Here is a 27993-nt window from a genome sequence, read left to right on the forward strand (position 1 = left end):
AACTCCCATATGTGCCTTGACCAGGCAAGCCCAGGGTTTCGAACCGGTGACCTCAGCATTTCCAGGTTGACGTTTTATCCACTGCGCCACCACAGGTCAGGCCTAAATCTCCTCCTTTCAATAAAACTCCTTAAAAATTCATTTGGACTTGGTGTCTCTACGTAAACCCAGTGGAACATTACAACAAAAGGACTCAGTGAACATATGTGGAATCGATCAAAATAATCTGGATAGGAGGAAATTATGGAAAAATGTTACTTTTGCTAAAATATAAACACAATGAGTGGGCAATGAGGATGAGGTCTAAATAAAATTCCTCATACAAATAAGGAAATATCTTTCATTTTAATAACAATTGGAATTTAAGGGAGGACCAAAAGTACTCTCGCATTTTATGGATGGAGAAAGGAGGGCCCGAGAAACTTATCTCAGGCCATCCAGTGAGTCAAGCTTTCAGCTTTCCAGAATGTTTCCAGGTGGACTACGATTCCAACTAATGAGGAGTCTCCCAAACACCCTTCTGGTACACTGCGCAGTCTCCCTCAGCAGCTACCCTACTAAAGCGGCTTGGCTTCCCTATACACTAAAACTCCACCACATAGTAAAACTAGCCACTAAGCCTGAGATTTCAAAGCAATCCAATTTATATCTGTTTAATCCTATCCTTTCCTATTTCAGCTGCACTGGCCTGGGTTTGGAAGTCCACATGGAGCTCATTTGGGATGAAGTAAGCTGTAAGGCAGGAAAAGATATAAATAAGCTCCCAAACCAGGATTTTGTGAGCACAGGACACTAGGGCTTCCAGCACCACACAGAAGCTAAAGGGCTGACCCTCCCAACCCCTCACTCTGGCAGCTCAAAGTAGGGTGAGGCACACCTTTTATTACAAGAGTTTACAAACAGATTACAAAAAAAGATAAAGGGATGCACTCGTACCCCCTCCCATGGATAGGAATGTTGGCTGCGGGCTGAGGAACCCTCCACAACAGGGACTGAGGGCCTTTATCCCCAAGCCGAGAGCTGACGGGCTCTGTCTTCATCACTGTCCTTAGGCCAGTATGCCTAAACCCAGACCCTGTTGGGAGGATCATAGGACCTCCAGAAAGGAAGAGATCTCTTAGGTAGAAGGTGTCTCCCTAAGGTCTGGGAGGCATGCTCCTGGGATTCAAGGCAGTGTTGGAAAAAAGACCCCTGGATGTACAGAAGGAAGGAATCTTCTCTGGCACCAATAACAATGAAGTTTACTTGTTAAAATGATCCTGAATTGGGGGAGGGGCTTTACACATAAATCTTTTCTCATTTCTCATTCTCAAATCAGTTGAGTTAGCAGCTTATCTCTCTTTTTAATCTCTTCGGCTCTCGGTGGACTCGGTGGCTTGCAGAGTAGAAAAAGGAAGAGTTGGCAACGGTGGGACATGAAGGTTGGAGGCTGGACCCCAGAAATCTGGGATCACGTGCTGGGCGCTGGCTTCAGGAGGTCAATGAGTTTCCTGCAGTGTTTGGCAGAGGCAGGCCTGGGACTGCTGTGTGGCGGCACTTGACTCCCCAGAGAGAGCAGAGCTAGTTTCTCACTGGCACCCAGGGACACCAGCACCTGTGGGAGAGAGCAGAGGACAGAAAACAACATGCAGCGGACTCTCGTTTGGTCTAGCAATTCCTACTCCAGAAAAGGAGAAAAAGAAAATGGGTTCATGGGGACTCAAAATAAACTGTGTGGGAAAGGAGAAACCTTAGAGACAGGAATCATCAGGGCCAGAGGTCTACTTGCATTCTCAAAAAATCCTACACTATGTATCATCACCATCGTAACAAATGCTACCATACTGAGTTATTATAATTTGGAGGTTTAGCCTTATCATAGGTATATGTATAGTTTTTTAATTTTTTATTTATTGATTTTAGCAAGAGAGAAAGAAAGAGAGAGTGAGAGAGGAACATCAATTTGTTCTTGTATGCACCCTAACCAGGTATCGAACTGAGCTTCAGGATGGTGCTTTAACCAACTGAGCTATCTGGCCACAGCAGTAGATGTGCGATTTCACTGGGTTGTTTATACACGGAAAATTGAGCCAAAAAGACAGAATAATGCAATGGTTAAGAGGATGGGCTCTAGACTCAGACTCTTAACTTCAAAAGTCCAATACTGCCTGACCAGGTGGTGGCGCAGTGGATAGAGCGTTGGACTGGGATGCGGAAGGACCCAGGTTCGAGACCCCGAGGTCGCCAGCTTGAGCGCGGGCTCATCTGGCTTGAGCAAAGAAATCACCAGCTTGGACCCAAGGTCGCTGGCTCCAGCAGGGGGTTACTCGGTCTGCTGAAGGCCCACGGTCAAGGCACATGTGAGAAAGCAATCAATGAACAACTAAGAAGTCGCAACGCGCAACGAGAAACTGATGATTGATGCTTCTCATCTCTCCGTTCCTGTCTGTCTGTCCCTGTCTATCTCTGCCTCTGTAAAAAAAAAAAAAAAAGTCCAATACTACATACTAGCTTTATAATTTGGACTGGTTATTAAATTCTTTGTGCCTCAGTTTCAAAGCCTGTAAAATGAGGAATATACTAGCTTAAGCCGGATAATAAAGGTAAAATGCTTAGTTAGCATGGTGGTTTTGAGATGGTAAGTGCTAAAGAAAGATAATAGCTTCATGGTCCCCAGAATGAAACTACCCTATACCTCAGAACTGCCAACCCTCCCTCTCCCTCCCTCTCATGTAGCCTCTAGAAGAGACAGTGGTCCTTGAGACCCCAGGCATTCCCCAGCCCAATGGGGCCCTCTTCCAGGTCCCTTCTCCTCTGTGGTGAGAGATGAGAGACAAAACAATCTCCAAGACACTGCCTGGGTTTCCTGCTCCAGGGAGGGAGAAACCTGGGTTTCTGGACGTCACAATTCCTTAAAAACTATCTCAGAAAACTGTTGTGAAATACAACACTATCATTGTGGTTCCTAAGTCCCCTGGGGTGTACCTGATGGATACAGGGCTCCTGGCGGAGGCTCCGAAGGGCAATGAGGGCGGCCTCCTTCACGTGTGGCTGCGGATCTCCACACGCCATCTCCAGGAGCCGGTGGGGAACCTGACACTGTAGTAGCTCTTCGCCCAAGCCCTCAGGCCCCAAGTTGCCCAGAGCTGACACAGCATTGCGCCGGATACCAGCCTGAGGATCTCCAAGCAGCTGGGTCATACGGGGCACTGCAGCTGCCAGGGCAGGTCCCAGGGGACCAGCTTGGTAGGCTGCATTACCCACGGCAAAGCTGGCACCGCGCCGCACAGCAGGGTCCTTGTCTCCAAGCCCCACCAGCAGAAGGCTGAACAGTCCAGCCTGGCTCTGCAGGGCCCCACGCAGACCCATGCTGTGTTGGAGCAAGTGTCCCAGGAGCCCATAAGTGCGGGCCCGCACAGAATTCTCGGGGTGGCCCAAGAGACTGTGCAGGGGCCGATAGGATTCATCGGAGCCAGCCAGGAGTTCTTGGATAAAGGGCAGGTGACTGGGAGACAGAACCCGGGCTGTGTGGGCCAACAGAGAAAGGAGGTCAGAGGTCAGCAATGGCTGGTCACCTAGAAGGGCAACTGAGAGGAAGGAGATGATGGTTCTAGGGGAGGCAGTCACTGTGTTCACAAACTGGTTGAGATGGGCGGCGTCCATGAGGGCCAGGTGAGTGAGGAGACTGACAGGCAGCTCAACCTGTGGCAGCGGAAGATGGTGGCAGCAGACCTAAGAGAAGGGGGACAGGGGAGCAGACAGAAGCAGTCAGGGACAGGGAGGACACACACAGCCTGACAGCTAGGAGCAGCCCCAAATCTTGGAAAAGCCAAGCTGTGGTGAGAAATACCACAGACTGCGAGAGCTGACCCACAGCACTCCACAGGAGACACAGGTGGACCCAAGGGAACAGGTCCTTTCCAAGTTCATCCTTGCTCTGCTTGACAAAGACCCGCTGTTTAAAGGCAAGAATTGCCAGAGAAGTGATTCCTGGCAGAGAAGCCGAGTCTCCAGGACCTAGACTGGGACATTCTCCCCACTAAGCTCCCCAGAATCCAGATAATGGACTGGTGGGGGCACCAGCCCCAGCTCCAGCCACATGCCTCTGTTCAGGCCTGCATGCTTTCTCCACTCCAACTCTCAGATCAAACCAAGTGTTGCACCCTTACAGGGGCCGAGGGGTGGCCCGGAGCTGTGGGAAGTGACTGAAGAGCGCACGAGAGGGCTAGCCATCTCCCCTCCCACCCCATGCCTCCAGGTACCTGCAGCAGGTGGGCTGTGACTTCTGAGTTCGTGAGGTCAGTCAGGACAGCCCCGAGGAGGTCAGCATCCACATCCAGGGCAAAGGGGAAGCAGAGGAGCTGGCAGACAGAGAGCACCACGCTGGGGAGAAACTCCACCCCGTGAGGCCTACGGAGGGCAGGATGGATTTCCTTAGTCTTGCTCACCCACCCTTTCTAATTCCCCCTCTCCAATGGCCCCGCCCAGCTCTCCTTCCCCAGGGTCAGCATAGCACTTCCCGCCTGACAGCTCAAGCTGCTGGTTACTTCTCTCCTGCCTGCCCGCCTTGCCCCCCTGCAGCCTCTCTGGATCTTCCGGGCTCCCTCCTCTAGCTCACACTCACGCCTGGCCCAGCTGCTGCAGGAAGGTGGGGGAGAGCAGATGCTTCAGGGTGGACATGAGGATGCTTCCACGCTGAGACAGGTGGCTCAGGCATAACTGGGGCTCCTGGGTGAAGGTGACCACGGCCAGGGTCAGCAGGGCTGCCACGCCTGGGAACACCGAGAACGAAGACCCATGGGGCAGACAAGAAGCCCAGATGCTCCTGCTTCCCCACGGCTCCCAGGGCTCCCACCTGTTCAGTGCCTTCCCCACCCCTGAGCGATTTCAGCATATAACCCGCCATCCTCTCTGCTGGCAGCAGCAGCAGCAATTTCCATGGCTAACTCAATTTCAAGCTTTCCCTCCTGAAGAGTGATCAGTACACTGGCCCCACAAAGGAGGCCATGCAGATGAAAAGCTACCTTGGGGCGAGATCAGCGTCCAGTCTGGCTCTGAGCTTGAGCCACGTGGGCTGGACAGCGACAGCTCCTCTTCCTGGGTGGGCACCTCCTCGGGGAGCCTCAGAGCCATGGAGAAGCGGTGCCACAGGGCGGTCCACAGCTCTGAGCTCACTACGTCTCGTATCAGGCTAGGCCTCCCCTGCTGGAGACAAAATTGAAAGGGGTGGGTGGGTTCCTAGTATGCAGTAGAAAGGCCTATCCCAAAATATTTGTTGAATAAATTCAGATATTTTGAAATTCAGAATGAAGAGTTCTTTGAGGACATACTAATTACGCTGTGGCACATTTCTGGGTGCTTTGCAAAAATTAGGTACTTAATAAATGTTTGGAGAATGAACATGTGAAATTAATTACTAAACAGATTTTGAGTATTAAAAAAAAAAGAGGGAAAGAGGGAGAGTAGAGAGATCAAAGTTAGGAGTCAAAATGCCTTTTTTTCACTCCTGTCCCTGACCTATGAGGAAAGGGAGCCCCAGAAATAATCCCTTCTGTTTTCCCAGCTAGCATTTCCCTGTTCTCTTAGTTCCCTTTGTTACCACATCTTAACCCTCTGCCCTCTCAACCCATGTGTATGTCTGCTGGAAACCAGGGAATTACAATTTTCTCTCTACTGAATCCCAAGAATGCATCTGAATGAGTCCCTTTAAAGCAGGGATCTCAAACTCGTTGCCATGCGGCCCGCCCACCAATTTTGTGCGGCCCGCAGACTAATCAAACTTCGTGGATTAATCTGCGGGCCAGTCTGCGCGCCCGCACAAAATTGGTGGGCGGGCCGCATGCGGCCCGCAGCTGCGAGTTTGAGACCTCTGCTTTAAAGGGTCCATACTGAAGGCACGTAGGCCCTCTCTACAGCCGTCATGAGCACAGTAGTTTGTGGACTGCTTTTTCATTCCTTATGTGCAATGGCTCCCTACAATGCCCAGTTTCTCTCTCCTTACTTCCCATCCACCCTAAGATGCAGCCTAAACTGTACCTGGGTGAGGAGCTGCAACAGAAGGATGAGTAGACCGTCATAGAACCCAGAGCCATCTGGTGGAGTCAAGCGGACCTGCAGGAGGGAGGCAGGAAGAGCGCAGATCCCTGAGAGGGCTGCGGTGGCCGCACAGGCCTGGGCACCAACTCCTGGTCAGGCAGAAAGAGCTCTTCAGCCTGGCGTTGTGGCGAGAGCTCTGAACTGAGGAGTCTTGGTTCCTGCCTATTCAGTCAATGACTACCTCTGTCCTAAAGATACACAGTCTGGTCCTGGTTGGGTAGCTCAGTTGATTAGAGCATCATTCTGATATCCCAAGGTTTTTCGTTCAACCCCTGGTCAGGACACATATAAAAACCAAACAATAAATGCATGAATAAGTGGAACAATAAATCAATGTTTCTCTCTCTCTCTCTGCCCCTTCCTCTTTCTCTTTCTCTCAAATCAATAAAAAAGAAATAGATACACAATCTGGTAGAGTAAGCAAACACAGAAACAAGTATAGTTTAGGAAGATACTTTCTAAGAGGTTGGGATGGGGATGCCTAACACTGCCTCCTGGAGGTAGGAAACTGATGACATTAAAAGTTTAAAAGGCAGGCAAAAGAAGAAGGCAGGAAGGGAGAACATTACAAATGGAGGCCACAGCATATATAAAGGCAGGTCATGAAAGACCATAGTGAATTTTGGAAATGGTAACCCTTTTGGTTTAGCAGGATTATAGAGCCTAGAGGTGACATATGAACTTACAATAGCCTGCTAACAAATTTGGACTTTATCCCATAAGTAGTGGGAAGCCACTGAGAACTTATACAACAAGCTCCACACAGGCAAGATTTTTATCTCTTTTATTCACTGCTGTATTCTCAGAGTACAGGATAGTGTCTGGTACGCACTACATATTTATGTGTTGGGGAGATGACGTCAGAGTAATGGCGGGGTAGGAAGCGATACCGATAAATCTCCCCCAAAACTCAACAAGATCTTCAACCAGAAACAGAAAAACCTATACTTGGAGCTTCCAGATGCTTCGCAATACACCCAAAGGTATGACTGAGTGAAAAATTGGCTAAATATATTTATGTGTTAAGTAATTACTGGGTGAACAAATGAGCAGATTTTCCTTTATTGAAAGCTCATTCTGGGGGCAGTGAAGAAAATGGACAGGAAAAGAGAGAGCCTAGAAGAGAGATCCTTTAGTAGGCAAGTGACAAAGTCCATGAGAAAAATGATGCCTCCCTCCGTCTTTAGAAGTCCAGAGTGTTAACAACAGATCTGAAGCCCTGACCAGTCTGGGGGCAGAAGGGAACAGAAGATTCCTTGATTCCTTTACCACTTCTTAGTTTACTCGAGGCTGGCTCCAGTTTGTCTTTTCTCCCTGCATGTCATCCTTGTCTGACTCAGAGAAAACATATCTATGCATTCCCTGGCAGAACTCACCTCAGCAGGGGCAGACAGGGCATGTGTGGCTGCAGTGATCCACTCCAAAGGCTGGAGGTCAAAGGTCACCCCTTGCTGGCCAAGCTGTCCCAGCAGACAGGCCGCTGCACTCTGGAGAGTTAGAAGAGGAGAAGAAATGGAATTTAGCACAAGCAGAGAGGATTTAGGTCTCTGTACTAGACCAGAAGAATGCTGCATAAACAGTTACAAAGGGAATAAATCCCGTTCCCAAAAAGGTTGGATTATAGGTAAACGGGAGGAAAATAAAGGTTGAAAACTTACCACAAGAGAGACGACGTGTGAATGGGTAAAGAGCGTAGTAATCGCACTGCCTAGCTTCTCCATTCTGGAATAAGATACAGCAGGGATGCAGCAATGTGAGAGGAGACTAGCGAGTGGCCTTCCCTCTCCCTTGGGCAGCACTACACCTAGGCTGCATGTCCAGCTCCACGTCACAAAGTTGGTGGGAATCCAGGTCCGTTCTTTGTAGAGAAACCTTCACCCTCTCTACCCCAATCCTTCCTAAAGACAGGGTGCTCTATGTCAGGGTAAGCTCTGTGGGAAGAAGATTTCAGTGGAGAGACCCTACTTTATGACTCACCCAGAAGGCAGATCTTGGAGCCGAAGGACAAGGAGGGAGAGGAGGTAGACTGCCACTTCAGTAGACTCTTCCCAATCCACTACACTTATCTACCAAGGAAAGTTAAGATATCAGGCCCTGGCCGGTTGGCTCAGTGGTAGAGCGTCGGCCTGGCGTGCAGGAGTCCCAGGTTCGATTCCCAGCCAGGGCACACAGGAAAAGCACCCATCTGCTTCTCCACCCCTCCCCCTCTCCTTCCTCTCTGTCTCTCTCTTCCCCTCCCACAGCCAAGGCTCCATTGGAGCAAAGTTGGCCCGAGCGCTGAGGATGGCTCTGTGGCCTCTGCCTCAGGCGCTAGACCAGCTCTGGTTGCAACAGAGCAATGCCCCAGATGTGTCGAGTATCACCCCCTGGTGGGCATGCCGGGTGGATCCCGGTCGGGCGCATGCGGGAGTTTGTCTGACTGCCTCCCCGTTTCCAACTTCAGAAAAATACAAAAAAAAAAAAAAAAAAAAAAAAAAAAAAAAAAAAAGATATCAGAGCAACCTCTGCTTGAGATGGTAGGGGCCACCATGAGATGCCCACCTGTGTTGCTGGCCTACCTTCCCCTGGGCCAACATCAACAGCGACTCCAAGGCCAGGGACTCTTGCCCTAGAAGACGGCACAGGTGCTCACTCACATGGCAGCAGGAGTAGAGAACCTAAGGGAGTGGGGAGGAGTCTGTCAGTGAGCAGAGCAGCACCTGGGCTAGACCGGAAGGCTCAGCTGAAAGCAGGTTAGCTTCTCAACAGATCTGCTATCTACCCTTGGGGGTGTCAAGAAGTTTGGGCCATTTCTGCCTCTTGCTGTAAGACAGTGAGATAGTGATACTTCTCACTCAGTTCTGGTGAAGACAGGCTAACAGTGGGGCCATCTCAGCTGAAAAGATTTAAAAGCAGAAGGGGGTCCTGCAAAGGGATCTCTCATCTCAAGTGTCCCTGTCTGCCTCTCTCTCTCTCCCTGTCCTGGGCATTAAAAAGAAATCTGAAGGGCCAAGAGAAGAGTTATGGGCAGGCAGTACCTTAAGAAGGTGTAGGCACAGGATGGGATGCTGCAGACCAGAAAGGAGGGCTGGCCTCAGTTGGTCATTGTCTTCAGAGAGCTGATTTGCCAAATGCCGAGAGATCTATAGGGACATTCATGAAGACTCAATCTCATTCCTATTATTCCAATCCCATTCCTCTCATATATCCAAGTAATTAGAACTCTTAAACCCTTACTAGTGACTCTTCCCCAGGTTCATCAGGAACCTCAGACCCCATTCCACTTCCAATCTCAAGGCCAATAGAGAACCAGAAGTCTCAGGATGGTTTAGCCCCAGGGCAGGCGGGTACGGAGCAAAGTGTTGCTAGCCAGATGGGAGCAGGAAATCTAAAATCCTGAGCCCTTTAAGAAGCATCACTGGCCCTGGCCGGTTGGCTCAGCGGTAGAGTGTCGGCCTGGCGTGCAGGGGACCCGGGTTCGATTCCTGGCCAGGGCACATAGGAGAAGCGCCCATTTGCTTCTCCACCCCCCCTTCCTCTCTGTCTCTCTCTTTCCCTCCCGCAGCCAAGGCTCCATTGGAGCAAAGATGGCCAGGGCACTGGGGATGGCTCCTTGGCCTCTGCCCCGGCACTGGAGTGGCTCTGGTCCTGGCAGAGCGATGACCCGGAGGGCCACAACATCGCCCCCTGGTGGGCAGAGCGTCGCCCCTGGTGGGCGTGCCGGGTGGATCCCAGTCGGGCACATGCGGGAGTCTGTCTGACTGTCTCTCCCCGTTTCCAGCTTCAGAAAAATACCAAAAAAAAAAAAAAAAAAAAAAAGAAGCATCACTGGTAGCTTCAGATCAGTACCCTTTGGCACATGGGCAGTTTGTCACTGAGCACTCTAACCAAGGCCTCTGGGACTCTGGCTACACGATGTTCTACAAGAGGCCCAGTGGGATCATCTGTTTCTAGACGTATAGAGTCAGGGGAGGCATACAAGCTTATTTTTCTGCCTTTCTGAGAAGCTGGACCCAGCCTCCCCATCTCTGGCAACAGGCATGAGAGGAACAAGAAACTGCAGCTCAACCTGCTCCTTGGCTTCCCAGCAGCCAGGCAGCCCCAGAGGAGCGATGCATATGGCCGCCAGCGCCGAGGAGACGGCTCCGGGCAGGTCCTCACTCTGCTTCCGCACTGGCTGGCTCACTTGAGGGGCTCCTGTGGACAAAGAATACAGGATGGAGCCTAGCTGCTTCTCTCTTTCCTTCTTTCAGGCCACAGAGCTTACTGGGCACCCCCTCAGTGCCAGGTACTGTGTCTAGGTGTCTAGGTGATAGTGGGAGAAAGCAGAGTCGAACCTACTCAATGAGTCAGTTCAGAGAACCTCCCCTTTCCACTCCGGTTACCTGGGGGGCTGTGCAAAGGGAGCTGCAGAGTGGTCAAGCCATGAAGGAGCCCGTCCAACACAACTCGCTTTGTAGTCAGCAGACTGGAGTAAAAGGCTTTGGAGATGGTGCGGCCGTTCCCATCCATGGCTTCACACAGAACAGTAAAGCACTAAGGGAGACAAGGGCAGGGTTAATATCAGGGCATCAGAAAACTGACTAGGCTTAGGGTAAGAAGCAAGAATTCCCAGAGAACCTGAGAAAGGAGGAGGAAAACCCAGGGGAACTAGCTATCTACTTCTAAGTATTCCTCACACCAAAGATGCATTATAACTGCCTTTGCATCTTTGTATTTCAAGGACAGGCATGTTAGGTGTCAGTCCTTGTTCTCTCTGATCAGCTGCTCCCTATGTTTCTCAAAGTGTGATCTTTAAGAATTGCTGGGGATTCCTGGGTCCCTCCCAACCCATTCCTCTGATTCAAAATCTCAGGAGGTGGGTATCTATCCCTGACTCCCCAGGCCACTCCCCATGCTGCCTGATCTAACCCTATCTAGTCATAAGAAAGGGGGTGGGGGAAACACAGGGAAGGTCAGGAGAGACAGAAATCTGGAAATGGGAACAGATTACCGTAAGGCTATCCGTCTGCAAAGTCTGCTCAGAGTAATCTGGTTGGGCCAGTAGTTTCCCCAACAGGTCCAGAAAGAGGCTGGAAGCTTCCTGAAATACCTGTAGGCTGGGGGAAAAATAAGCACATGTTTTTTTTCTCATCTTTCTACCAAAAGCCCAGATATAGTGAATGGGTCAGTTCTGGGCAAGTAGGAGAAGCTCAGCAAAGGAACACATCACAGTGCTGCCTCCTCTCTTCCCTGCTAAGCACACACAGTCTCACATATACTGTACACCCTCTGAGCCTTTCTCACTGCCATTTCTCTATGTTATCCCCATCTTGATCCTTTCATTTAGTGTATGGTGACTGCTGACCTTTAAAACCCAAAAGTCTTGGAGCAAACTTGGAGGTGTCTCTGGGCCCATAAGAGGTCCAGCTGGACTCTAAGGGGTTGGTCAGCTAATCTCTAAACCTGTCACAAATCATGGCTTCTCCTCCTTTAGCCTCTTCCTAATGGAGAAAGGAAGAACGAGGATAGAAATAGAAGCCACCCTGGCTGGTTGGCTCAGTGGTAGAGCGTCGGCCTGGCATGCAGGAGTCCCGGGTTCGATTCCTGGCCAGGGCACACAGGTGAAGCGCCCATCTGCTTCTCCACCCCTCCCCTCCTTCCTCTCTGTCTCTCTCTTCCCCTCCCGCAGCCAAGGCTCCATTGGAGCAAAGTTGGCCTGGGCGCTGAGGACGGCTCCACCTCAGGCACTAGAATGGCTCCAGTGGAAACAAAGCAATTCCCCAGATGTGCCGAGCATCGCCCCCTGGTGGGTGTGCTGGGTGGATCCCAGTGGGGCCATGCAGGAGTCTGTCTCTCTGCCTCCCCGCTTCTCACTTCAGAAAAAATACAAAACAAACAAAACAAAGAAACAAAAAAGAAATGGAAGCCAAACTGGCCAACAGAGCAAAACTGTGTCTCATCCCACCTGTCACCTGTCTGGCTCCTCTCCAGATTAAAGGTGCAGGCAAAGTAGGCCTGAATCACGGCCATCAGGTCCCGTAAGAAGGTCCCATACCAACTTTGCTGCTGGGGAAGAGGACAGAGAGTAAGGGCAAGGCAAGGGATAGAGACAAAGAATAGAAAAAGTAGTAAAAAAGGTGTCAGATAACCAGTCAGGTTCACCAGCAGTAAGGAGTAGGGGGAAGAGAGTGTCTGGACAGAGAGAGGAGATCCCAATGGGCTATAAATAGTTTGAAAATGTCTTGTTTGGCCTGAACAGCATTTTGGAGTTTAAGAAGTTCTTTTTTTAAATTGTCCATTGATTTGAGAAATGAAGAAAGAGAGAGAGGGAGAGAGAAGCATCAACTTGTCATTTCACTTAGTTGTTCCATCTAGTCACATATTCATTGATTGCCTCTCGTTTATGCCCTGACTGGGGGTCGAACCCGTGACATCTAGCACGCCAGGTTAATGCTTTACCCACTGAGCCACCTGACCAGATGGTTCTTTTTTTGAAAATAATTCAAATTCTTTTCTAAATTTCTTTAAAACCCTCAAGATTAGCCTGACTGTTGGTGGTGCAGTGGGTAGAGCATCAACCAGGAATACTGAGGTCTCAGGTTCAAAACCCTGAAGTCAGCTGCTTGAGCACGGGATAATCAACATGATTCCCAAGGTCTCTGGCTTGAGCCTAGAGGTTGCTAGCTTGAGCCCAAGGTTGCTGGCTCAGCTCGAGCCTGAGGTCCAATCCCCAATCAAGGCACATACGAGAAGCAATCAATGAACAACTAAAGCAACTATGAGTTGATGCTTCTCATCTCTCTCCTCCCTCTCTCTCTCCCTTCCTCTATTTCTAAGTAAAACAAAAAAGTAAAAAATATTCACCTGGCCTGACTGCTTGATCAGGCAGTGATGCAATGGATAGAGCATCAGCCTGCGATGCAGAGGACCCAGGTTCAAAACCTAGAGATCGCTGGCTTGAGTGCAGGCTCATCTGGCTTGAGTGCAGGCTCACCAGCTTGAGAGTAGGATCACAGACATGATCACTGGCTTGAGCCCAAGGTCACTGGCTTGGCTGGAGCCCCCCAGTCAAGGCACATTGGAGAAAGCAATCAATGAACAACTAAGATGTCGCTACGAAGAATTGATGTTTCTCCTCTCTCTCCCTTTCTGTCTGTCTGTCCCTCTCTCTGTCTCTCTCTCACTAAAAAAATATATATATATATATTATTTATATAAATATAAATATATATATATTTACCTGACCTGAGGTGGCACAGTGGATAAAACATCAACCTGGAATGCTGAGGTCCCTGGTTTGAAATCCTGGCTTGTCCAGTCAAGGCACATATGAGAAGCAAATGCTATGAGCTGGTGCTTTCTGCTCCTCCTCCCACCCTCTTTCTCTCTCTTTCTCAAATCAATCAATAAATAAAATCTTAAAAAAAAAAACCACTCAAGATTAATACTCATAAGGTGAGTGCAGATTTTTGCTGCCTGTGCCTAGGTCCCATTAAACATCTCTTTACTCTGTTCTCTCAGCTTAGCACAGCAGGACACAGCAAAGGGAAGTAGAGGTCTGTCCCCAAACACATTTAGCCTCAGTCTTAGCTCTTCCACTATTGTCTCTGTGACCATTTACAGGTTAGAGCCTGTGTATGAGTCAGTTAATTTTTAAATGCAATACCATGCTCTAGCCTGACCAGGCGGTGGCACAGTGGATATAGTGTTGGACTGGGATGCAGAGGTCCTAGGTTCGAGACCCCAAGGTCGCCAGCTTGAGTGCGGGCTCATATGGTTAGAGCAAAAGCTCACCAGCTTGGACCCAAGGTCGCTGGCTCGAGCAAGGGGTTACTCAGTCTGCTGTAGCCCCATGGTCAAGGCACATATGAGAAAGCAATCAATGAACAACTAAGGTGTCGCAATGCACAATGAAAAACTAATGATTGATGCTTCTCATCTCTCTTTGTTCCTGTCTGTCTGTCCCTGTCTATCCCTCTCTCTGACTCTCTCTCTGTCTCTGTAAAAAACAAACAAACAAAAATACCATGCTCTGTAAAATTGGGTCAATAAAGTCAAGGATTTAACATTTCAAAGCATAATGCCCTAAATATTGGAAAACTACAGATAAAAATCTGGATTTCTAGCTTCTCTTGGAAAAGTGGAAGACCTGGCAACACGGGGCCTGTATTCCCACATGGCGAGTGACTGGAGCTGAGGAGAGGGTATATACCATTAGGCTGGGCATGAGATCTCCAGCTGATCTAATCCCTACTATTCACATAGTCCCATATAGTCCACTTCACTGACTGACATTATCCGTGTGGTCTCAGAAGACATTAGAGTTTGTAATTTATGGTCTACTGACTAGAAAAGAGGAGGAGAGAAAGTAAAAGGCAATTTAGCCAAACAGAAATGACAGTTCGAAAAAGAGAAAAATAAGACACTCCTGGAAGTCTTCACAAGCTCCTTGCATAGTGCTTACCTGCTGGATACTGCTGCCCTCCTGGCTGTGTCTGAGTAGGCTAAGCAGCAGCCCCGGGAGCCCTGCCTCACGGCAAAAGGAATACAAGGCATCAGAGTCCCTGCAGCTAGACAGAAGACTGCCCAGGACCCGGAGTGCGGGGAGGATTTGGGAAGCACCCTCCAGCATGCCGTTCAGGATCTGGGTGACACGAGAAAAAGCAGTAGTCAGTATTATCAGAGGTAAAAGAAGAGTCACAGATATCTAGTGTCACTAAGGAGTTGGCAAATCAGACCAGATGTTCTCATTCCTTTCTTTGGGAGTCTAAAAAGCCCAGAGAAGAAGGAAATAGGGAAGCTGAACCAAGGAAGAAAAGTATAGCTGGTCAGGTCACCTGACCCTCAGTATCTCTGTGTCAGGCCCGATGTCATTCCCATCTGCTCCCTCCCTTCTCCAGCCCTTCATCTTAAAAACAAAACACACACACACTCACATATACTTCTGAAAATTAAAAGCAGTGGACATGAAACAATGTTATTCAACTCCAGATAGACAAAACAGTATTATTCAACTCTAGACCAGGGGTTGACAAACAGTCTAAATCCAAGCCTCCTACCTCTTGTCTTTTATACAATCAGCAAGCTGAGGACAATATTATATACATATACGTATACATATACATATACATATACGTATATGTATATATGTATATATATATTTTTAAACATTACATTTTTATTTATTTAATTTTTTAAAAGGTTAGTCTCTTAAAGATTATTTTTAAAAGAATAACATTTACAAAAAAATAACATTTACATCAATGCTTTACGGCATGCTATTTGTTGTTCTAAATCATTTCACTTATTTGCTCTAATCTTTACAGTAACCTGTTTTTGTTTTATAGTAACCCTCTGACATAAATACAAATAGTTATAAATGAGGAGACTGATGCTTCTAGGTAAGTTAAGTAAGTAGTCAATAATCACACAGCTAAAGATTAGTTCAGGTGGAATTCCAACCTAGGACTTCTTATCCTGGAGGCAGAGCTTGTAACCTCCTTCCCTACTGAAAAGTTATCCAGCACAACATGGAAGTGTCAAGAGAGAGGTGCAAGATGCCAAGGCAATTCACTGGAGAAAGGAGTCTTTTCAACAAATAGTGCTGGGACAATTATGCACCCACATGCAAAAGATGAACATAGATCCTTCACAACGTATACTTCACATTATATACAAAATTTAATTCAAAATGCGTCAGAGAACTAATGTCAGAGCTAAAACTAGAAAGTGTTTAGAAAAAACAGAAGAAAAATCTTCAAGACTTGGGGTTTGGAAAATATTACTTAGATATAACACTAAAAGCATAATCTACAAAGAGAAAATATGGCGATTGGACTTCATCAAAATTTAAAACACTTGTGTTTCAAGACACTCATGACAATAAAAAGACAAAGCATAGGCTGGCAGAAAACATTTGCAAATCACATATCTGAAAAAAGGTGGTGTATCCAGAATAGAACTCTTACAACTCAGAGAGACAAACAACCCAATTTAAAAATGAGCAAAAGGCCCTAGCCAGGTAGCTCAGTTGGTTGGAGCATCATCCCCAAATGCCAAGGTTGTGGGTTCACTCCCCAGCCCAGGGGACATATAGGAATCAATCAAAGTATTTAAAAGAATGGCTATAATCAAAAAGACTGACAATAATACATGTTAGCAAGGATGTAGAGAAATGGGGACCCTCATACATTGCTGAGGGAATGCAAAACGCTGTAGTCACTTTGGAAAACAGTTCTGCAGTTTCTTAAAATGTTAAACATAAATTTATCATATGACCCAGCAATTTCGCTCCTCAGAATCCACCCACATGAAATGAAAGCAGGTCCACAAAGATTTCCACATGATTGTTCATAGTAGCTTTATTCATAAAAGCTAAAAAGTGGAAACAACCCCAATGTCCACCAACTGGTGAATGGATAAACAAAATGTGGTATGTACACATATAATGGGATACTAATTGGCAATAAAAAGGAATGAAGTAATGTTCTTCAAAAATATTATGCTAAGGAGCCAGACATAAATACCACATATCGTATGATTGTTATTTATGTGTAATGTTAAGAAAAGGCAAATCTATGAAACAAATTAATTATTAAGCAGATGAATGGTTGCCTGAGACCGAGGAGAGGAATAATGATTAAATATAAATGGGCATGAGAGATTTTATGGGGGTGATGAAAATGTTCTAAAACTGGACTATGGTGATGGTTTCACATCTCGGTATGAGTACTAAAAATCATTAACAGACTTTAAAGAGAGCAGAAAAGATGCAGGCAACATATTTTGGTGAGTTCTTAGGAAGGAAAATCACAGTGTTTCCAAGAAGCAAGGGAAGGCTTTGTATGAGAACACTAACTATGAATTAAGCAAAATGTTACTCCCTAAAAAACAATCTCATCCTTCTCGTTAGTACCTGCACTAGAAAATACTGCAGCTCTCTCTCTGCACACATGCAGGCATGCATACACCTAGGAAAGGTCATTGAGCACAAAGCACAAACAAGGTAGACTTTCTGCAAACCAGTAAGAGAGCTCTCACCAGAAACCAACCATGCTGGCACCTTGATCTTGGACTTCTAGCCTCTAGAACTGTGAGAAAATAAATTTCTGTTGTTTAAAAAAAAGAAAGAAAATATTGTATACTTAATTGTTACAGTTGTATTTTTTTTGTTAGTAAAAATTTTGTAGATATGTATTCTTTCATTGTAGTACTTACATACTGTCCTCCATTTGTGCCTCATGGCCCACAATGCCTCAAATATTTACCAACAAAAAGTTTGCTGCCTGACCAGGTGGTGGCGTAGTGGATAGAGCATCGGACTAGGATGCTGAGGACCCAGGTTCAAGACCCCAAGGTTGCCAGCTTGAGTACGGGCTCATCTGGTTTGAGCAAAAGCTCACCAGCTTGGACCCAAGGTCGCTGGCTCGGGCAAGGGGTTACTCAGTCTGCTGAAGGCCCACGGTCAAGGCACATATGAGAATCATATAAACAACTAAGGTGTTGCAATGCGCAACAAAAAACTAATGATTGATGCTTCTCATCTCTCCGTTCCTATCTGTCTGTCCCTGTCTATCCCTCTCTCTGACTCTCTCTCTCTGTAAAAAAAAAAAAAAAAAAAAAGAAGAAAGTTTGCTGATCCCTACTCTAGATGGACGCTTTTCCCTTCAGAAAGAGAAACCCAAGGCCTGCTCTTTCTTACTAAAAGAGGTTAGCATATTCCTTGAATTAGGCAGATAGATTAAAAGAGAATTGAAAAGGAACAATCTTTCTCCTTATGCCAATCAATGTTTTTTAATGTCTCATCTATAAAAATTATCTCAAATCTCCTCCACAGTATCTTTCTGCCTATTACCTGTCCTCCAGCCTCAAGCAGCTGACTCTGAATGCGTTGGCAGAAGTCCGGATTGCACAGCAGGGTGAGAGGGGCCTTCAGCTTGATGGGCACAGGCTCGGCTGTCTCTAGCAGGTGATGCCACTCATCATCGCTGTCTGGCTCCTGAGGCACAGGGGAGAGGCAAAGGTCAGGAGCAGTGTGTAAGGCTGAGGGCAGTGGCTCCCAATCTGGGGGATCACAAAGTAACTGCAAGAAGCCAGTAACTCCTTTGGCACAGATGTATTTTTTCCAGCTAACAGTTTAAAAAAGTATAACTGGCAATATGTGAGGGGTCTTGAAAAAGTCTCTTGGAGAACACTAGCATGTGTGTATCAAGAGATACCTAGAAAGATGTCTACTGCAGTGTGGCTTATAATTTAAAAAAAAAATGCTATAAAGCATTTTTGTAAGGGAATACTAAATCACAGCACATCCATATGAGGAAATACTAAGAAGTTACTAAGAAGACTGCTGCACTGAGGGCCTCTTCAATTATGCAGTCTTCCCACCAAAAATGTATAATTTAAATGTAATCATGAGGAAATATCAATTTGAAGAATATTCTGCATAATAACTAGCCTGTGTATCTCAAAACTGCCAGTCATGAAAGACAAAAATAAAAAAAGGCTGGGAACTGTTTCAGATTAAAGGAGATTAAAGAGCTAAGCCTGGCCTGAGGTGGCACAGTGGATAGAGTGCTAACCTGGACCACTGAGGTCACTGGTTTAAAACCCAGGGCTTGCCTGGTCAAGGCACATACAACAAGTAACCAATGAATAGCTAGAGTGAAGCAACTACTTCTCGTTCCCTCCCACCCAACCCTAGTAAAATCAATAAATAAAATTTTAAAATAAATAAAGAAGTGAGACAACTAAATGCAATGCATTAGATTATTTGGATCATAGCCCAGGAAAAAATTTTTTACTCTAAAGAACATTGCTGGAACAATTGGCAAAATTTGAGTATGGGCTGTATATTAAGTAACAGAATAATATCAATGTTAAATTTCTGACTTCTATTATTGTAATGTGGTAATGCAAGTGATTGACCTTGTTCTAAGAAAATATGCACTCAAGTATTTAGGGATAAAGGCATATCTGCAACTTATCCTAAAATGATTCAGAGTTGACATGCCCATATAGAGAGAGAGAATCATAAAGCAAACTGGAAGAATTTTAACAATTGGTGAATCTGGATGAAAGAGTATATAGAAATTCTTTGTGATATTCTCACAATTATTCAAGTTTGAAATTATTTCAAAATAAAAAGTCAAAGTCTAAAAAACCCCCAAAAGATTGAGTAGAACTACATGTTCAAATGTAGAATGATCTCTGAAACAGATAATATGGTAAGATAAACAAGATACAAAGCAATTCATACGGTACAATCTCAGTAATGTAAAAACAACCAAACTATGTATTTCTGTGTGCGTGTATGTATATGTAAAAGTACAGAAAGTATGGAAGGGGACAAACAAAACTGTTAACAGCAGACACCGCTAGGACCTAGGGAATGCTCAAGAGGGACTTACATTTTTATCTATGTATGCTAATTTTTTGATAATTATGTGTTCAGATAACTGTGCAATTAAAAGTCTATAAATGAGAAAGTTTTTAACACACAGGGGGCTCACACTTGGAGGGTTGAGAATCATTGTTCTAGAACAGGGGTCCCCAAACTACGGCCCACGGGCCGCATGTGGCCCCCTAAAGCCATTTATCCGGCCCTGCTGCACTTCCGGAAGGGGCACCCCTTTCATTGGTGGTATGTCAGTGACACAAAGCACGGCGTCGCTCACGTACAGTACTACTTCCGGTGACGTGGGACACACACCTCACGGCTCCGGAAGCGCGTCATATCACTTGTTACGGCTAGCAGTGACAAATATGGAACCGGACACTGACCATCTCATTAGCCAAAAGCAGGCCCATAGTTCCCATTGAAATTCTGGTCAGTTTGTTGATTTAAATTTACTTGTTCTTTATTTTAAATATTGTATTTGTTCCCATTTTGTTTTTTTACTTTAAAATAAGGTATGTGCAGTGTGCATAGGCATTCGTTCATAGTCTTTTTATAGTCCGGCCCTCCAATGGTCTGGGGAACAGTGAATTGGCCCCCTGTGTAAAAAGTTTGGGGACCCCTGCTCTAGAAAAACACCTACCCAGAACCAACATTCCACGGCAGTGACGAGGGCAAGAAAAGCCCCTAGAGCTCACCTCATTTTCTAGGTCCACTACATCAGTGCCCACCTCTGGCCTCAGCTCTGGGAATGCTTGTTCACTATCCTGGGTGATCCGGTGTTCCCTGCCAGAGGAAGCAGAAGTAGGATGAATTGCAGACCTGTGAGGTTTGAGGTTCATTAACTTGTCCCTGCCTCTATGTCCAGGATAGAAGTGAAGAAAAATCCATGGAGGACTGAATAGAGGAGACCTTCTAAGATATGACCAGAACAGGATAGGCTGACCACTACACACACATCCTACCACTTTGGATCTTACTCTCAAGTATACCTTGGCGTGTTCACCTGCAGATCCCAATTCAAATAATCTTTCCTTTTGTATTGATACAATTCTTTCCCTTCCAGTTAAGATACAACTGGAACATAGAGAAAGGAAAGTTCACATGTTTCTGATGAATCAGGAAAGTATCAGGAATTAGAATTCAAAGACCCAGGACTCTTGACTCCTAGGGCCCTGTCCATATTTAGGCAGTGGCTACCGACAGGGACCACACTGTATTTACTTTGGCTAGAACTGAAGATCGGCAAGATACCTCACCCTAAAATCCCTGGCTCTACCCTCCTCACCGAGATGCAGGGGGGGCCTCTCCAGTCCCCCAATCAGCCCAGCTGCTCTTCATTTCCGAGGCCATGATCCCAGCTAAGAGGCCTGGTTCCTGAGGAGTGGCCCTTAATCTGGCCAGAGCGGTAGTGCCAGAAACCACCTTGATGGTCCTGTCCTCTTGCTCAAGGGCAGGTCCTATGTTCTGGTGTTTCTGTAGGAAGTAGACAGGAGACACTGAATCAGAACTATTTGGGTGCCACTGGGCAGTACAAATCCTACTGTGGCCCCTTCCCCGGCCTCGAAAGTCACCCTCCTTCCCCAACAACCCGTCACTAGCCAGGTCGTGTCCCACACTCCTCACGTATTCCCACGTACCTTCTGCTTGGCTTCCTCAGCCATGCGTTTATAGGCCTGACGCAAGATGCGAGACTGATTGCCCTTGGGGGCCAGCCGATGGGCCTGTTGGTCCTTTAGGGCCTGAAGTTCTGGAGGTAGACGACTGGTAAATGGGGTGCCCAAATCTGGGCTTGCTGGTTCGGTCATTACTACCGGGAGGAAAGAGGGAGAAGGTATGATCATACTGGAGCTGCGCCACGTCTACTTGGCCAGAGACAACTTCAGCATCTCCAGGCTTCTGTGGAAGACCATGATGATAAAGTGAACAAGAGCGACGGGGTTGTAAGGGAGGTGCCAAAGGTTAGGCAAAGAGCTAAGAAGAAAGTTCAAGGTGGTGAGGTAAAGAAGATTATTTTTTTTGTATTTGTATTTTTCTGAAGTTGGAAACAGGGAGGCAGTCAGACAGACTCCCGCATGCGCCCAACCGGGATCCACCCGGCATGCCCACCAGGGGGCAATGCTCTGCCCATCTGGGGCATCGCTCTGTTGCAACCAGAGCCATTCTAGTGCCTGAGGCAGAGGCCATAGAGCCATCCTCAGCACCCGGGCCAACTTTGCTCCACTGGAGCCCTGGCTGCGGGAGGGGAAGAGAGAGACAGAGAGGAAGGAGAGAGGGAGGGGTGGAGAAGCAGATGGGCGCTTCTCCTGTGTGTCCTGGCCGGGAATCGAACCTGGGACTCCCGCATGCCAGGCCAACGCTCTACCACTGAGCCAACCGGCCAGGGCCAAGAAGATATTTTGGATCTAGATGTTGGGGAAAGGTAGGTAAATTGGGGAGGACACTAGGGAAGTACAAAGCCCTGGGAACCCTAATGACTCACTGGTGACATGGCCAGCAATAAAGGGGTGATGTAAAAGGTCTGGCCAGGACAGGCGCTGCTGAGGGTCCTTGGTGAGCAGTCCCTGCAAGAAGTTCTGTGGAGAGAAAAAATCCCCCATCAGCCTTCACTCCCAGGTAGGTTCTTTCTAACTAATCAGCAGAGCCTGCAAACCAGGACTCAGAGTCTAACCTTACAGCAAACCAGCTGGTCTTGATCACTCTCTTTAACCCTACCTATCCTGAGGCCTCATTTCCCTGGCTGAAATCATGGACAAAACTCATTGCCTCATCTTCTGGGGAGCCCCAATTCCTGTTCATGGACATTCTGGAACCCCAGAAGTAAAAATGGAAATCTCAATGTCACCAACTTTGTGAAGAAGTGAGAAGAAAAACTAAGAGAAAGACAGGAAGGTCACCCTTGAAATCATCTTCAGAAAGCAAACATTCGGAGGACTCCCAGACTGCTCACTCTGCCCTCCCTTTCACTGCAGTTTGTTCACAGCTGGGTAGAAACAGACGCGTTTATGGTTGAAGCACTTACAGACATCTTTCACAAGGCTTCAGATGGGAAGATTGCCTCTAAAAAGGGAACATCATTATGAGGTCTCCATGGGGAAACCCTCAACTGGGTCTGAAACAGGGACATCACCCGCTAAGGTTTCTTTTGTTTAAATTCTTTTTTGATAGTTACCTGGGCCTCCCCAAACTAAACAGGTTGAGGAGAAACCTGTTTCTTTCCATCTTAGATAAAACTAAGGAAAGTTATGAAATTTCACTCTCAAGAAAGTTGCATTTAAATTCCACTGAAAGTCCAGCCCTGGTCAGTTGGCTCAGTGGTAGACAGTTGGCCCAGCATGTGGATGTCCCAGGTTCAATTCCCGGTCAGGGCACACAGGAAAAGTGACCATCTGCTTCTCCTCTCCTCCCTCTCTCCCACCCCCCATTCTTCTCCCGCAGCCATGGCTCAACTGGTTCAAGCACATCGGCCTCAGGCACTGAGGATGGTACAGTGGAGCCTCAGCCTCAGGTGCTAAAAAATAGCTCAGTTGCAAGCATGGGCCCCATATGGGCAGGGCAGAGCATTGGTCCCGGGGCGCATGCAGGAGTCCATCTCTCTATCTCCTCTCCTCTTACTTAAATAATAAATAAATAAATAAATTCTACTGAAAGTCCAAATCTTGATCTAGGAAAGATTAAAAGAGTCTTTTTCCTCCCTCCCTCAATCCCTCCTTCCTCAAGCCTACTGAGACTTGGCTGCAAGGAGCAGGCACCACCTCATCTATTTCTAACAACCAAGCTAGCCACACTAGCCCTGGCCATTGGGATAGCTGAATATTTCTTCTCCCATGAAGAGGACTTAAAGCTGTGTTTGCAAAGCCAGGTATCATTTGATAGGAAATAAGTGGGATAAAGGATATGTAAAAGGACCAGTATCTGTCTCTGGTGTTTTGAAATCAACTTTCCACTGTGATAAAAGATAGCCTGGCCTAAGGAGGAGGTTCTATTCCCATGTTCGGCACCCCCTCCCAGAATAAGCCTTATAATACAAAAGGGAGGCAGTTTGGCCCAGCTCCTGCATTAATTCAGTAACTGCAATGTTGTGCCCAGCTCTGGAAAAGGATTTTGAAAAAGGGAATAGAGGCAGAGGGAGAGAGATTTCCAATGCAAAAGTAATCTCCCTTTCTATACGCATTACCTTGAAGCAAGGACTAATGCTTGGGGGCCAGCGCACAGGGTCCTTGAGAATGAGGTTGACCAGCTGAAAGATGCTCGTGGTATAGAAGGGAGGGGTGCCTACAGCCAGCTCATACAATATGCAGCCCACAGACCAGAGGTCTGCGGTGTGGTCATATGGTCGCTCTTCCACCAGTTCCGGGGACATATAGAGCGGTGTGCCTTTGATGGATGTCAGCACCATTGTGTTAGTGCTCATAGCCCGGGCAAATCTGCAGGTGATTAAATGGAAATGTAAAGAGAGAACATATTCAATAAAAACAACCTGGTCACTACTCCCTCTCATTGTGTGAGCTATCCCAAACCTGAATAGAGAGAACCTTCCAAAAGACCCAGCAGGAGTCCCAGTTCCAATTCTAAAACAAGAGCCATGTAAGCCAAACAAAGGGTCTAAAACTCCCTGCAGAACTGGAAGCAGAGACAGAGGATCAGGCCTCTTACCCAAAGTCACAGAGCTTGATGCCACCACCCTTGGCAAGGAGGATGTTCTGAGGCTTCATGTCTCGATGAAGGATGCGGTGGGAATGCAGATAATACAGGGCCGACACCAACTGGGCGGCAATGGCCTGAACCTAAGGGCAGTCGTGCGGGAGGAAGAAAGGAGAAGTCGAGTAGGAGACTGCTGAGGAGCCCAAAGACTCCTCCTTAAAACTACAGCTGATGTGATCTTTTCTTTCTTCCCTTTCTTCCAGAGCTTCACACGATACCTTCTACAGTTCTTGCTCCCTTATTCATTCATTCTTTCATTTGTCCATTCACTTATTCAAAGTTAACTGAGTCTCATAGCTGCATGACGATGGGCAAGTTATCTTGTGCTTCTCAGATTCATCATCTATAAGCTGACAATAATGATACCTCCTACTTCATAGGGTTATTTTGATGATTAAATGAGTTAAAGCCCTGGTCAGCAAACTGCGGCCCGCAAGCCACATGCAGCTCTTTGTCCCCTTGAGTGTGGCTCTTCCAAAAAATAACAGGTGTGGGCGTTACCTCAATAAGGAATGTACCTACCTATATAGTTTAAGTTTAAAAAATTTGGCTCTCAGAAGAAATTTCAATCATTGTACTGTTGATATTTGGCTCTGCTGACTAATGAGTTTGCCGACTACTGAGTTAAAGCATGTAAAGTAATGTAATGCTCATAATGGTGCCTGGCATTTAGTAGGCATTCAGTATAGATCAGCTTTTACTAAGACAAAATCCCTTTCTCTCTTTTTTTCCAAGACAGTGACAGTGAGAAAGACAAGAAGGGAGAGAGATGAGAAGTATCAACTCATAGTTGTAGCACTTTCACTTGCTCATGGATTGCTTCTCATATGTGCCTTAACCAGGGGGTGGGGTGGGGGGTGGGGGTTGACTCCAGCTGAGCCAGTGATCCCTCGCTCAAGCCAGCAAACTTCAAGCCAGTGACCATGGGATAATGTTGATGATCCCACGCTCAAGCTGGTGACCTCACACTCAAGCCAAATGAGCCCGTACTCAAGCCAGCAAGCTCAGAGTTTTGAACCTGGGACTTCAGCATCTCTAGTCAATGCTCTATCCACTGCACCACCACTGGTCAGGCACAAAATCCCTTTCTCAAGAGAAGTAGTCAAAAACACAAGACAGACTAAGAAATAAGATGATGACTTACCAATGATGATGAATGCTCATAAGAAAGTAAAATGCTGCAATAGGAAGTCCTGAGGAGGGTCTACATGCTAGAGTCCAGAAAAACTCCTAGAGTAAGTGTAGCTGGAAAATGTATTCAACCAAACCCCACTGCTAACCACTATGTCTTGGTGGCAAATCTTGCCTTAACCACAACCCTTATACCTTTCCTGCCTTCTCTGGAAACACCATACTGACCCTTCTTCCCCAATGATGCCCAATAACATTAATGATAGCTAACTACATTGAATACTGTGTTTCAGGAACTCTTAAGCATTTTACATGAATTAACTCATTAATCCTCAGAATAGCTTTAGGAGATAGACACTATTAATTCCATTAAAAATAGAAAACTGGCCTGACCAGGCGGTGGCGCAGTGGATAGAGCGTCGAACTGGGATGCAGAGGACCCGGGTTCAAGACCCCGAGGTCACCAGCTTGAGTGCGGGCTCATCTGGTTTGAGGAAAAAGCCCACCAGCTTGAACCCAAGGTCACTGGCTCCAGCAAGGGGTTACTCGGTCTGCTGAAGGCCCGCGGTCAAGGCACATATGAGAAAGCAATCAATGAACAACTAAGGTGTTGCAGCACGCAATGAAAAACTAATGATTGATGCTTCTCATCTCTCTCCGTTCCTGTCTGTCTGTCCCTGTCTATCCCTCTCTCTGACTCACTCTCTGTCTCTGTAAAAAATAAATAAATAAATAAATTTAATAAAAAAACTAAGCCTTAGGGTATAAGAATCCTGCCTGCTTACAGCCTGTCTCCCACACCCAAACTATTGATATAAGCGAGCAACCATATATATCAAATTTAAAAAAATAGAAAACTGAGCACAGAAGTTCAAGTAACTTGCCCAAGAGGATTTAGCTAGAGAAATGGCAAAACAAACTTTGTATTCAGAAATATTGGCTCCAAGACTGATATTCTTTACTGTCATACCACACTGCCTCTATATGCACCTAGATTAATATTCTTCTCAGGAATTCTCAAAATGGAAACTATCATTGCCTTCAGCTTTCCCTACCCATCCTTAACCTGAAGAGAGTCTGGGTGGGAAGAAGTTTAAGCTAGAAACATACCTGGTCTTCGGGCAGTTTACCATCATCTTCCAGGATCTGAAAGAGCTCTCCCTCAGCGTAGTCTGTCACTACCACCACCTGAAAGGCAAAGGCAAAGGCAATGATGGCCCCAGCTTTATGCATTGAGGATGGGAAATTCCTGGGACCCCTATTCTTGGGGAGAGGTGACCCCTAGCCAAAATGCACCTCTTTATCAGTCTCAAAGCTGTCGAGCATATGCACGATGTTGGGATGCCGCAGACCCCGCATGATGTCAATCTCTCGTTGCAGATTCCTCAGCTCCTTCTCTGACCGTCCCAGTTTTGGAATAAACTTCAGGGCCACCACCTGTCAGTGGTAAGATGAAGAGTCAAGGCCTAAACATACTAGTGGAACTTTAGCCTCAGAACTCCAGAAGTGAGACTTGACATTGAGCAATTCTCCTTTATACCTACTAGTCTCCCACTCCACTATCCCCATGACACCCTGGCCTTACCCAGGCTTCCCCTCCCCCATGCCCTAGGACGAAACAGCCTCTGCCAGATAAATCCCTTCGGTGGATCCTGGGAGAGGTGTTCTGATCCAGGTAAACAACTCAAGATTGAGGGATTTAGGGGAAATGGAAGGAAGAAAAAATGGAGAATAGAATTCAGGTGGTTTATTTCTTTCTGCATGGGATAAAGATTAATGGTAGTGATAATATTTATTCATTTGTTATTCACTAGGTGCCAAGCACTGTACAAAGTGATTCAGTGTGACATTATATATAATCTTCAAACCCCATCAATCAGATACTACACTTATCTTTACAGACCAGGAACCTGAGACATAGAGAGAGGGGCTAACTAAGTAACCTGTCCATAGTTCTAAGGCTAAAAAGAGGTAGAGCCAGGATTTGAACCTAATTTCAGAGCTCACACTCCATAAGAAGTACGAAGGAGTCAGTGCCTTAGAAACACAGATTGGTATGAATGCTTCTCTTCTGGCCCCATTTCCTACTGGAGTTGGGGGTGCAAAATCCCACCCAAGAGATATCGCTCTTTGTTCACCACCTGAGCACTGTATTTTCTCCGACCCTTGTACACCCTCCCAAAAGAGCCTTCTCCAATCATCTCCAACACGTGGTACTTTTCCATGACAGAGGTTGCAGGATTCCTCAGAAGGAAGAAGGTAGTGATGGTGATGAAGAGCTACAGCTCTAAAGACACTTCCACACATCTGGGAAGCCTGGTTCGGGAATGGAAGAAAGGTTACTGTTAGCTGCCTTGCCTTTTCCTCTTTTTCATAGTAACCCAAGCCTCAAAACCATGGTAGGATGGAGTGGATGAAAAGATGAGATCTTGGAGCAAATAGAGCGCCTCTTATAGCTCTCTCTTTTCAGCCTCCTCCAGTCCCCATCCCAACCTCCCCCACCCAATTCCGCCCCCAGCACCCAGCCTCGCCCACCGACCACTCTCCCTCTACCCGGCCTTTCCCACCGACACTGCCCCTTCCAGCCTCCCCAAGTTCTTGCCACTGCCAACCTTCTTAGAAATCCCAGCTTCACACACCTGAGCTCCATCCTCACCCCCAGCCTAGGAGCTTCAAGCTCCTCAGGCCGAGGGAGGCCGGCTCGGGCCTTCAGCCCCGCCCCTTTAGGC

The 27993-nt window shown here is 46.9% G+C and overlaps 1 protein-coding gene across 6 annotated transcripts; it reads right to left on the bottom strand.

The window, feature by feature from the left end:
* Nucleotides 1-168: 168 nt before the first annotated feature.
* STK36 (serine/threonine kinase 36) lies at nucleotides 169-27977 on the bottom strand. 6 transcript variants are annotated; one of them, XM_066280325.1, is made up of 27 exons: nucleotides 27877-27970; nucleotides 27406-27580; nucleotides 26561-26701; nucleotides 26375-26452; nucleotides 24086-24216; nucleotides 23607-23856; nucleotides 21912-22005; nucleotides 21070-21239; nucleotides 20718-20905; nucleotides 20128-20215; nucleotides 17891-18034; nucleotides 14501-14680; nucleotides 12002-12099; nucleotides 11048-11153; nucleotides 10440-10590; nucleotides 10124-10251; nucleotides 9093-9197; nucleotides 8634-8732; nucleotides 8053-8141; nucleotides 7734-7797; nucleotides 7452-7562; nucleotides 6016-6090; nucleotides 5004-5181; nucleotides 4604-4751; nucleotides 4242-4389; nucleotides 2965-3711; nucleotides 171-1594 (listed from the first exon to the last, which is right to left on the bottom strand). In XM_066280325.1, exons 2-27 carry the CDS (start codon nucleotides 27487-27489, stop codon nucleotides 1451-1453), a joined length of 3939 nt encoding a protein of 1312 aa, XP_066136422.1. In that variant the 5' UTR covers nucleotides 27490-27580; nucleotides 27877-27970; the 3' UTR covers nucleotides 171-1450. The 6 variants fall into 6 exon arrangements, with proteins under 6 accessions (XP_066136423.1, XP_066136422.1, XP_066136421.1 ...); XM_066280324.1 differs by having other exon boundaries at nucleotides 12002-12102; XM_066280321.1 differs by having other exon boundaries at nucleotides 172-1594; nucleotides 5004-5184; nucleotides 12002-12102; nucleotides 27904-27977.
* Nucleotides 27978-27993: the final 16 nt, after the last annotated feature.

The sequence above is a fragment of the Saccopteryx bilineata genome, chromosome 5 (assembly GCF_036850765.1).
Source record: "Saccopteryx bilineata isolate mSacBil1 chromosome 5, mSacBil1_pri_phased_curated, whole genome shotgun sequence".
NCBI lineage: Eukaryota > Metazoa > Chordata > Mammalia > Chiroptera > Emballonuridae > Saccopteryx > Saccopteryx bilineata.